General features: G+C 55.4%; 2 protein-coding genes across 9 annotated transcripts in view; one reads left to right on the plus strand and one right to left on the minus strand.

Annotated features, from left to right (window-relative positions):
• Window positions 1–6,942, minus strand: part of dhrs1 (dehydrogenase/reductase (SDR family) member 1) — a 57,884-nt gene extending 50,942 nt beyond the window's left edge. For 3 of the 7 annotated variants that reach the window (XM_059951481.1, XM_059951480.1, XM_059951479.1), the window contains exon 1: window positions 6,761–6,942. Coding sequence is in view for 1 of the 7 variants with exons in the window: in XM_059951476.1 (XP_059807459.1) it covers window positions 6,591–6,705 (115 nt within the window). In the remaining 6 variants the exon portion in view is untranslated. The other 4 variants (XM_059951478.1, XM_059951476.1, XM_059951482.1 and 1 more) reach the window with 4 other exon arrangements.
• Window positions 6,943–6,981: 39 nt separating this feature from the next.
• Window positions 6,982–10,787, plus strand: mdp1 (magnesium dependent phosphatase 1). 2 transcript variants are annotated; one of them, XM_059951484.1, is made up of 6 exons: window positions 7,040–7,122; window positions 8,236–8,296; window positions 8,845–8,955; window positions 9,048–9,155; window positions 9,434–9,519; window positions 9,782–10,787. In XM_059951484.1, the coding sequence occupies exons 1-6, from the start codon at window positions 7,089–7,091 to the stop codon at window positions 9,889–9,891; spliced, it is 510 nt and encodes a 169-aa protein (XP_059807467.1). In that variant the 5' UTR covers window positions 7,040–7,088; the 3' UTR covers window positions 9,892–10,787. The 2 variants fall into 2 exon arrangements, with proteins under 2 accessions (XP_059807468.1, XP_059807467.1); XM_059951485.1 differs by lacking the exon at window positions 8,845–8,955 and having other exon boundaries at window positions 6,982–7,122.
• The last annotated feature ends 755 nt before the right edge of the window (window positions 10,788–11,542 follow it).

An 11,542-nucleotide genomic window follows, 5' to 3' on the forward strand; every position in this document is an offset into this window, starting at 1 on the left:
AATCTCGTGTCCCGAGCATATCCAACAGGGTCCTGTTGAATCTCTCTGGCTGAGGATCTCCCTGTGGGTGATAAGGGGTAATCCTGGATTACTCAACCCCAAGCATAGTCAGTAATTCATGGATAAGGCGGCTCTCAAAGTCCCGCCCCGATCACTATGGATTCGCCTGGGAAGGCCATAATGAACAAAATACTTCTCCCATAACACCTTCGCCACTGTCGTCGCCTTCTGATCCTCAGTGGGAAATGCCTGAGCATAGCGAGTGTAATGATCGGCGATGACTAAGACATTCGCGATGTTGCTGGTGTCAGGCTCAATCGACAGGAAATCCATACATACCAGGTCCAGAGGTCCCGCACTCTGCAAGTGCGACAGTGGAGCCGCCGACGCTGGCAGGGTCTTCCTCCGGATGCAACGACGGCATCCCCTACAGTATTCTTCGACTTCCCCACTCATCCGGGGCCAGTAGAACCGGTCTTTGAGTAATCCATAGGTCTTTTCCACCCCCAAATGTCCAGAATCATCATGTAAGGCCTGGAGTACAGCCTGCCGATACTCCTCCGGCAGGACCAGTTGCCAACAGTGGGATTGGTCCGGAGGCGCCGTTACCTGGTACAAGATTTGGTTCTTTAACTTTAACCGAGACCACTCCTTCAATAACAGAAGCACAAATGGGTGTTTCGCCTTCTCGGCCAACGCCACATCCCCCTTCTCGACCGCTCTCCACACTGTGCCAATGCCCGGGTCATTTTGCTGAGCAGTTACCACTTCCCCCGGACTCAGTTCCGGCAACTGTTTAGTCCCCAGTGCGGTCAGGTCACAGTAAGCTAGGGGTATGGCGTCGTCAAAAACCCCCAAATGATCCACGGCTCGCTCCAGCCTCCCTCTTCCCTCAGCCTTCACGGTGATAGCAAACTGACACATTGCCTTCACTCCAGGGGCAGGGACACTCTCCCACTCCTCGTCCCTCTCCTGTTCCCCCGGCTCCCGACGAGACAACGCATCCGCATCGACATTCTTGCTTTCGGGGCGGTACCTCAGGCTGAAATCATATACCGACAAGACCGCCAGCCACCGATGTCCTGTGGCATCCAGCTTAGCCCAAGTCAAAATATAAGTGAGGGGATTGTTATCCGTTCTCACCTCAAACTTGGCTCCGTACAGGTAATCGCCCAGCTTGTCCACCACCGCCCACTTCAGCGCCAGGAACTCCGACTTGTGAGTGGGATAGTTTCTCTCAGAGGGCGACAAACTTCGGCTGATAAACGCCACCGGTCTCAATGCTTTGCCATGCTCCTGGTACAGGAACAGCCCCGAGACCCTCTCGGCTGGTATCCATGTGCAGCACATATGGCTTCTGGGGATCGGCAAAAGCCAACACCGGGGCCTGGGCCAGCGCCCTTTTCAAAGATCGGAACGCCTCTTCACATTGATCATCCCATCTCGAGCCAAAAGGTTCCGCTGGGTTCCAGTATCCTCCAGCGTCCTGCCTCTGGTTCCCCGTCCTCTTCTTCCCCACTGGGGGATAGCCACACAACAGCTGAGTCAACGGGTAACACACTTTGGCGTATCCTTTCACGAATCGGCAGTAATACCCACAGAATCCCAAAAATGAGCGCAGAGCACCCACTTTCTGTGGTCTCGGCCAGGTGGTCACGGCCTCTATCTTGGCTGGATCAGTAGCCACTCCCTCTTGCGAAATGATATGGCCAACGTAGTGAACCGATGACCTGCAGAACTGGCATTTGTCCAGGGAAAGCTTCAACCCTTCTTCATTAAGCCGGCCCAACACCTTCAACAGCCTCTCCTCATGTTCCTCCAAAGTCGATCCAAACACTATCAAATCGTCCAGGTACACCAGCACCTCCAACAGATTCATATCCCCCACAGTTCTCTCCATGAGCCTCTGGAAGGTGGCTGGGGCCCTGGGGCATTCGTTCGAACTGAAAGAACCCCAGTGGGCAGATAAAGGCTGTCTTCTCTTTATTGCCCTCACTCATCGGGGTCTGGTAATACCCACTTCTTAAATCCAGCACACTGAACCACTTCGCACCACTCAGGCAGGCCAACGCATCCTCGACTCTTGGGACAGTACATTGATCAGGGACAGTTCGCCGATTCAAAGTCCTGTAGTCAACACACATGCGCACTCGCCCATTCTTCTTCCGTGCCACCACTATTGGGGACACATAGGGACTTCGGGACTCAGCTATGATTCCGGCCTCCTTCAACTTGCACAAGTGCTGTCGCACGTCCTCAACAACTGCCGGGGCCAGCCGCCGGGATCTCTCTCTGAACAGGGTGTCCTCTGTCACCCGGATGGTGTGGCGAGTGCTTTTGGAGCAGTCAACATCAAACTCACCCCGAGAAAAAACAGCTTCCATCTTCAGCATCTTCTCCACTAGCCTGCGTTTCCACTCTGGCGACACAGGGGAATCCCCGAAGTTAAAGGCTTCAGCGGTCAGCTCCCTTCGATACTCCAACCCCTCCCTGTTAGGGGTCCCCACTGGTGTGCTAGACATTATCGTCACCGGGAACAGATGTGCCAGCGGCATTCCCCTCTTAAAGGTGATTTCTCTTGCCCTAGTGTTCCTGACACTTACGGCTATACGCCTCTCATGTACCACCCCTGGTCTCTGCACTTCGGGCCTCACCAGCGCCCCCGCCGGAAATCGTGTCTCCCCTTCAAGATCGTCCGGGACGTCTACTAACTGGGCTTCGTCCTTCAGCACTCCGGGGAATCTGGGGGTACCCATCACGAGTGCTACCTCCCCTGGTCGGATCACCTTGGGCCTCGCCTGCGTACACCACACCGTCCCTCCTTTACACTCCGGGTCCAGCCCTTGGGAGGCAACCCCTTCTGCGAACACCGCTCAAAACACTGGATGCACCAAGAGGGTCTCCAGAAAGTGTTCCCCCCCCCCCTTCTCCTTACAAGCTCCCAGGAGCCGTCGCACCACAGGGGAGTTAGTCCCCACCAGGAGGGCAGCACCACCGGGTCCGGACACACCAACACCAACGTCTCAATAGCTTCGGACACTCCCACATCGCCCTCCGAGAACTCCAATCTCACCAATAGGTACCCATCGTACGGGTAGTCACCCTCGCTCACACCCCAAATCTGCAGGGCGTCAAATGGGGTTACGGGCAAATAGTTTAGATATTTGCTGTAGAAAGACCGGTACAATAAGGTCACCTGCGATCCCGTATCAGGAACAGATTTTGCGTAAACTCCCTCTATCCGTAGACACACACTGGCACGGGGTCCTACCAGCCTATCTGGAATAGAGGCGTGGGCACCCGGTGGTCCCCTGGCTGATCTCTGGGAACGTGTTCCTCCGGAGGCTCCAGTCCGTTCCCTCACTGAGCCTCTCCTAAGTTTCCCGACACCTCTCCCTTCTTAGTCGCAGGGGGGCTTGCCCTCCGCGGGGCTACTTGTCGCTCACAATCCCACCTAAAGTGTCCTTTTTCTCCACAGCTATAGCACACCCTTGGCTGCCCACAGTCCCGCCTGAAATGCCCCTCTTTCCCACAGTTAAAGCACACGCTGCTTGCCGCCCCTCCTCTCCCAGGACGGTTCCCGCTCCCAGCCCACTGCACTGGCCGCCCCCGGGAGTGGGTACCTCCCCTGTCCTTCCCCTCCAGAGGGGTCTCCCTACTCCCCTGGGGGTTGTCAGTCCTCCACTCATCCATCATTTCCTGTATCGCCGAGGATCGCTCCCGTAGGCCCGAGCCCCTTTTCCGCCCCAACGCTCTCTCTTCCCCCCACACCTCTCTAATCAGTTGCCCGAACGATGGAGGGGGGCCTTTCCTATAAGCCTGCCGGATAGTCCACGCCACCTCATCCTCCTCCAGAGAGCCACTGAATATCTGACTCATCCTCACGCTAGCCACATCAGGCGCCTTCACTACCCCCCGGCGCCGCAGCCCCGAGAGCATCCCCTCCATCCTAAATATGTACTCGGAGAGCTTTTTCCCTCTCCGTTGTTCCAGGCGTTGGAACTCTGCTAAAAGCAGCCAGGGTTCCCCTGACAACCCAAACGCTCCCTCCAAAACTTCTAGGCATTCCTCCACTGAGGCCCCAGGCTTCTCAGCTTTCAACTCCCGGACGGTTTTGGCTGCTAAACCCCTCAAACTTCCCACCAATCGCTGTCTCTTCTTCTCCTCCGAGCCTGGCCACTCCTCTAACATCAAGTACGTATGCTCGATCCAGGTCTCATAGTCCACCTCCTCGTCCGGAGTAGGCTTGGCTCTGGAGAACACCCCCAGCTTCAGCCGTGGCCTCTCGGCCACTCCCACCAAGGAATGAAGTGTGGCTGCCAGCTCCGAGGCTTCCACCCTACCTGGGGAGCGGGGCTTAGTCATGACTCCCTCCTCCCACCTCCCTTTACTAGTGCCGGGCACCTCTCTGGGGTCTACCTCTAGCTCTAACTCCTCCTCCAATGTCTCCTCAGCCTCATCCTTGTAGGAGTGGAGCCCCCATGGCCCCTCCTCCCCCGGTACACTGACCGTCGCCGGCAGTTCCACCGTCCTGACTTCAGCACTCGTACGAACCAACACCCAGCTAGACCCCACCTCTTTACCACACCGTCTAGCTACCAATTCTACCTGCCCAATACCTTTTAACCAAACAACCCCCGCACTAACACATCACCCGAAACTTGAAAATCCACTCCGCTCACTACGCATGCATACTGTACTGGTACATCTTCAAATTCACACCAACAAACAATCTTATCTCTGTCCATTCCTCCATGCTGCCTGCGCGATTCCACAGCCCCTGACAATCCAATCCGGGACGAGCAGCCCACAAATGTAACACTTACCCAACAGGCGGGCATATGTCTAGGGGAAAAGGAGATCCAGCCACTCACCAACCCACCTCCCGTGCATGCAGGTGCTGTGAGAATCGAGTTTATGCCTCGCGCCTGCACACAGTATCAAACCCACAACAAATACCGTTATGAAATACACTTTAAAGAGTTTACTAAAACTAAAAGAGTACTAGGCAATACAAGATATATGAAAGAAAAGAAAAAGCAAAAGGCGCCAACTTATCAAAGTTCAGTCAGTTTAGTGCACATTGTTGGAGCTCAACCATCGAACCATACCACCCCTCGTCACTTGCCTCCGACCTCCACGTCTTCGCACCCGGGACCACCTCCAGTAGTCAACCAAGCAGTGCAGCGCACGTCCCCCTTCCTCGGCATCTTCCTCCTGACTCTCTCGAACCCCCCCCCCCCCCCAAGTTCCCAGCCTCACAAGACAAAATAACATTCCCCATTGGTTAACAAATGAATACAATCCCCAAATCAGCAAGTCTAAAGCTAAACAACTGTGAGAGAAACACTTATCAGACAAAGAAGCATTCCTACTCTTAACAAACCAAAGAAGCCATTATGAGTCACATACACAAGACATTGTACATGTGGCATTCGGGTCTTGTGACCCAGGACTATACATTAAGGCCAGGTACAACTTGCATGGGGCTATCTCACGATCAAAGGGACAAATCCGATCCAGGCTAGAGGCGGAATTGGATGCATGCCAGCTCTGGCAGGGGCTGCAGGCCATTACTTCCTACGCAGTGAAACTACAGCTACGCGAATCCTTGCAGTACCTGGTGACGCCATGGTCTCTCTCGGAGGCTGATGTCAGGCTGCCTTTCAAGAGGGTGACCCCACGCAAGGCAACAGGCCCCAATGGGGGACAGCAGACTCGATCTCACAGCCTTGGGCCACCTGGACAATACTAATTCTTGTGTCAGGCTGTTCATTGCTCAGCGTTTAATACAATCATTCCTCTAGTTCTAAATAAAAATTTAGCTCCAAAAGCTGGGCGTCTGCTGGTGGACTTCCTCACTGGAAGCACAGCCTGTTGAATCAGAAATAACCTCTCCAGTTCGCTAACAGTCAACAACGGCACACCTCACCTCTCTACGCCTGTGACTGTGGGGCCAGGCACAGCTCAAACGCCATTTGTGATCTTGTCGCTGACACAGCCATTGTTAAGAATTCCAGCTGACGACAAAAAGGCAAACAGGGAGATCCATCAGCTGGCCGAGTGATGACACAGCAACAACCCTGCACCCTCTGCCAGGAAGAGCAAAGAACTGCTCGTGGAGCTCAGGAAGGGTAAGACAAGGGAATGCCCACCAGTCCGCACCGAGGGGTCCGAAATGGAGCGGGTGAGCAGTTTCAAGTTCCTGGGTGTCGCCGTCTCTGAAGGTCGTACACAAACGGGATGGGTACAGACAGCATCGACAGAGAATGTATTATATAAATATATATATTATATATTACATAAACCCAAACACCATACAATCGACACAGATCGGCCCAGGGAACCGGAGGGTGAGTGTGGGGAGAACATCCCTCTTTTGGAAAATTCTAGAACTGGGCTTCACTGTGTAAAAGGGGTCACATCCTTGCCTCTCCAGACCCTTCACAACCTCCTCTTCCCTCCACTACCAATTACACCTCCTCCTCCCTCACCCTCTCTCCCCTTTATCATCTAATACCTCCTCCCTCCCCATCCACTGCATGCCTCACCACCTCCCTCCCTCCCTCCCCTCTCGCTCGCTCACTCACCTACCTCCGCCCGCCAAGGCTGCCGTTCGGATAATGCTCCCACCGTCGGTGACACGGGCACCAGGGGCGGGGCCACGCTGGAGGACTGGGCGGGGCGGACCGGAGCCGGGGGCATTGGGAGGGCCAGGGGTATCCCGGCGCTGCAGCCTGAATCCCGGGGGACGACTTACACTGACGGCGGACGCGATCCCGGAGAGCGGAGGGCCGAGTCCTAGGCCGCCAGCTGCAGATTCGGACTGCTGGCCCGCTTGACCATTGGAGGACCGAACTGGGAGGACTAACCACGCTGGGACACTGGTGGGCCGATTTGGACAGAGTAACTGCGCATTTGGTCGCTGGAGGACCGACTGGGAGGACTGACTGCTCGCCTGGGCTTTGGCGGACTGAGTTGGAAGTACCAATCACATCCTAGTAACGGATTGAAACGCCCGAGTGCAGCCTGGGACACTGGAGGACCGACCCTGGGAGGACCACAACTTCCTCGTTCGGCAGCCGACCATGAGCAAACCCAGCCTGGCGGTGTTCGACCTGGGTGAGTGAGTGGCTGGGGGAAGGAGCAGGCGGCAGGGTTTACCGATTGGGGGGGGGGGGCCAGTGACTGCCGCCGATCCGGTGGTGATGGGGTCGAGTCAGTTTGACCCAGGACGAGCCCGTTAACGCTCCCCAATGGAGCCTTGAGTCCGCCTCCCAACTCCACCTGAACACCGATCCAGCCTGAGGTCTGAGCCTGAGCCTGCCGCCTCGTGTAACCCAAAACCAAAATCCATTCTCGAGGAAATCCTGGCCTCATCCTGTCTGTCGCTTTCTGCCACCCGAACCTGGACTCGCCCTTTCTTTAAATTAGTAACTGAGACCACAGGGACCGGCTAAAGAGTCGATTTAAAAAATCCCCTAAACCCATCTTTCCATTCATGAGCCTATCTAACCGTCTCGTCAAGGCCTCTGTTGTACCACCATACAAGGCAGTGCATTACCCCTCACATCCCCTTGGAACCTACCCCCTCTGGTATCAGGCATTTCTTCCTTGGGAAACAGATGCTCTCTGTCCACTCTATCTGTGCCTCTGGTAAACTTGTAAACCTCTATCAGATCTCCCCCCAGCCTCCGGCCTCCAGAGAAAGCAACCCAAGTTCATCCAGCCACTCCTGACAGCGCGTGCCCTCTAAACCGGGCAGCATCCTGGTGAACCTCTTCGGCACCCTCTTCCCGTAGTGGGGCGACCAGAACTATAATTCGTCTTTTTCCACCCAGTTATAATAAAGGATTCAGTTTGATACATTTACTCAGCTCCTCCTCCTCGGTCACTGCTGGGCCGCCTGAGCATCTACAGCTTTGTTAGGTAAATTTTTAAAAATCCTTCTGTGGAGCAGATTTTAGGATCATGGGATTTGAGTGCAGCTACCTGTGATTGCAGAAGAGGGTCTGGCACAGGCAGTGATGCTCCTTTGTACTCTGGGTCTACTCCCCCATCGTCCTGAGGGGAGCCCTAGTACATCCCTGTGTGGGTGGGCAATCTCCTGCTGCTGTGTCTGTACCATCGCAATGGAGGACCCTGCGATGGGGTTTACGGGGAGGTGGGAGTGTGATGGTTGTGATTTCTGGGGAGGGTTAACGTGTTGCTCTCCATCTCTCCTCTCCTGCACAGATTATACCCTCTGGCCATTCTGGGTGGATACTCACGTAGACCCACCCTTCAAGAAAAGCAGGTCTGTCTTGATTGTCTGTACGCTGCCCATTCAGCCAGCCCCAGTCCTCTAACCACCCAATGAATGTTAATCCATGCACCCCTGTCAAATCAGTACAGTTCATCCTCGTTCTTCTCCCTCCTCCCCACCCTCACACACACGTTCTCCCTCCTCGTTGCACTTTCCCCACCTTCTAATACTATCACACCCCCTTTCATTGCATACACTCGCTCCATCCCCATCTTCTCTCCGACTCTTACCTTCTCCCCTTCACCAACACCCCCTCCCTGTCCCTACTCTTTCATTGTATACTTCCTTACACACCCCATCCTCTCTTCCTCCATCCACATCCTTGTGTCCCCATCCTCTCTTCCTCCATCCATGTCCTTGTGTCCCCATCCTCTCTTCCTCCATCCATGTCCTTATGTCCTCACCCCCTTCCTCATCACCACTCTTCCCCAGCCCCCTCCCTCGTCCTCAATCCGAACCCCCGTCGGCTCTCTCTCTCTGTCCCATCGTGCTGCCTCTTCCCTCATTCTAACTCTCCTCCGCCCCCCCCCCCACCCCAGGACGGGTGAGATTTTGGACAGCAGTGGCCGCATCATCCAGCTGTACCCGGAGGTGCCAGATGTGCTGCAGCACCTCCACCAGAATGGGATCCGGATCGCTGCTGCGTCCCGGTGAGTCTTCCACGCGCGCGCCCCTGCCTGCCCATGTGCGCGCGCGCGCGCCCTCAGTGCTGCGTGCTTAAGCAGTCACACTCTTTCCACAGCACGGGCGAGGTGGAGGGAGCCGAGCAGCTGCTGCGTCTCTTCGACCTGGATCGCTTCTTCTGCCAACGGGAGATCTACCCAGGATCCAAGGTCACCCACTTCCGCAGGTGGGTGGCTCTGCCAGGGCACAGTGGGTGTGGGGGGGGCAGCGGGCAGACAGAGGTGAGGGGGTAGTACCACCACTCTTGGAAAGATGCCGAGCGTGGTCTCATTCTTTATGTTTTACCCCCACTCTCCCATTTTCTCCTGCCTACCCACATCCTCCCTCCTCAACCCCACATCCTGCCTAACCCCTCGCTATCCTCTCTCCCCAACCTACTACCCCCGTGGTCACTGATCTCTGCACCCCCTCCCCTAACCTCTTACCCCTCCCTCCCCCCACCAGAATCAGAGAGGGGACGGGCCTCCCGTACGACCAGATGATCTTCTTCGACGACGAGCACTGGAACATCGTGGAGGTCGGCAAGTTAGGTAAGGGTGCTGGACGTCCACTTCTGACCCCCCCCCCGCCGCTCCCCCCACCAGGAGGGCCGCGCTGCCAACCTTCCTGCCCCGTCTTTCCTCTGCCCCAGAAGTGATGGCGGGCAATTCTGCCTCTCTGAGGGCTCTTGCTTAGAATCAGCCCTCTGCAAATCAACGCCGCCCTCCCTGTGCCCGCCCACCCCGACGCCCCTGCTCCTGTTTGACTCAGCTCCAGAATCACCCCCCCCCCACAATCTCTCCCCCCCTGCAGGAGTTCTCTGCGTGGCGGTCAGCAATGGGATGACAATGAAGCTGCTGCAGAAAGGGCTGGGGGAATTCGCTCGGCGGTCAGGAGCAGGCGGCGGGGCGCTGGAGCAGTGACAGTGTGCGGCCTTTCTCCCCCCCCCCCCCGGCCCAGGACCAGCGTGGCAACAAACCTCCGGCGGCTGGCGGTTCCCAGGACGGGGAGGGTGACCGCCCTCCCTGCCCGTTCGCAACAAGGTGATCAAAACCAGGGCGTGGGGAGAAGTCTGTTCATCCCCTTTAATGCCAGAGTTGCCCGCCGCTGGATCTACCCATACATTGTGGTCTCCGTGCACCACCCTGAGGACCCAGTCCGGAGAAATGCATTCAGTTCTAGTCACCCTGTTGCAGGAGGGGTTACAGAAGAGGTGTGCTGGGATGCTGCTTGGACTAGAGGGGTTGAGCTGTACTGCAGTTGGCATAATGTTTTTACAGGGTTAATTTAATGCTGGAGGCGCAGGTCTCCATGGTAACAAAGCACAATCCCATTACAGCTCTGTCCTGGCGTGCGTTCTTCCCGTATGCATGTGGGTTTCCGTCCACAGCCATAAGCTGTACCAGTTAGATTAATCGCTCATTGTAAATTGTCCTGTGGTTAGGCTAGGGTTAAATTGGGCCAGAAGGGCCTACCTCTCCTTGCAGTGTGGTCCCTGCCAGCCCAGGGGTCATCCCAGTGAGCCTTCTCCCCCCACCCCAAGAACCATCACAGAAAGGTTGTGGTGACCGGTGCGGATCCAGGAGCGACTCTGGGGGGTCACAGGGAGAATGCGTGGACTCCACAAACCGATGGAGGTCAGGTTCGAGCTGAAGTCACGGTCCTCAGAAGTCCCAGGCCATTGACTGCCTGGGTTTCCTCAGAGTGTTCCTGTTTTTCTCCACCTTCCAAAGACACGCTGATTAATTTCGCAATGGTGTAATCGGTCGTTGGGCTGAAGGGCCTGTTTGTGTGTGATAAATAAATCAAAATAAACAAACTTGGGTTGTTTTCTCTGGAGTGGGGAAGGCTGAGGGGACACCTACTAGAGGTTTACAGATTTATGAGAGTTGTAGATAGAGTGGACAGCTGGTATCTTTATCTTACTCCTGGGGGCAAGGGAAATTAGGGGGAGGGGCGGAATGTTTAAAGGGGATGTTCAGGGCAAATTTTCTTTTACATGTGTGGTGGGTGGAGTGGGACGATTGGTATCAGAGGAAAGCACCGCATATTGGGGACACGGTTCGGGCCAGTACATCATCATGAAACACTGCCATCGTCAGAGATCCCCACCACCCAGGCCCTGCTCTTTTCTCGCTGCTGCCATCAGGTAGACAGTACAACAGCTTCAGGCTTTACACCACCAGGTCCAGCAACAGTTACGACCCCTCACTCATCAGGCCCCTGAACAAAAGGGGATAACTACACTCATTTGCCCATCATTGAAATGTTCCTACTACCAATGATCTCACATTAAGGACTCTATCTTAATATTCCATGTTCGTTAATTATATTTGCATTGGCACAGTTTGCTGTCTCCCGCGCTCTGCTTGATCTCTCAGTTGTCCTGTCATGGTTACTATTCTGTGGATATGCCAAGAAAACGAATCTGGTGATGTCAGTGCACTCTGAGCTTTGCAGCAGACCTCAGCAGAGAGGAACCGGCCCCTCCCTCCTGTTTCTGCTGGAGCTCAGAAAGGACTGGTGCTACAGAAAGCCAAGTATTGTGCCAGCCAGTGACAGACAAGCCCTTCA

The sequence above is a fragment of the Hypanus sabinus genome, chromosome 26 (genome assembly GCF_030144855.1).
Source record: "Hypanus sabinus isolate sHypSab1 chromosome 26, sHypSab1.hap1, whole genome shotgun sequence".
NCBI lineage: Eukaryota > Metazoa > Chordata > Chondrichthyes > Myliobatiformes > Dasyatidae > Hypanus > Hypanus sabinus.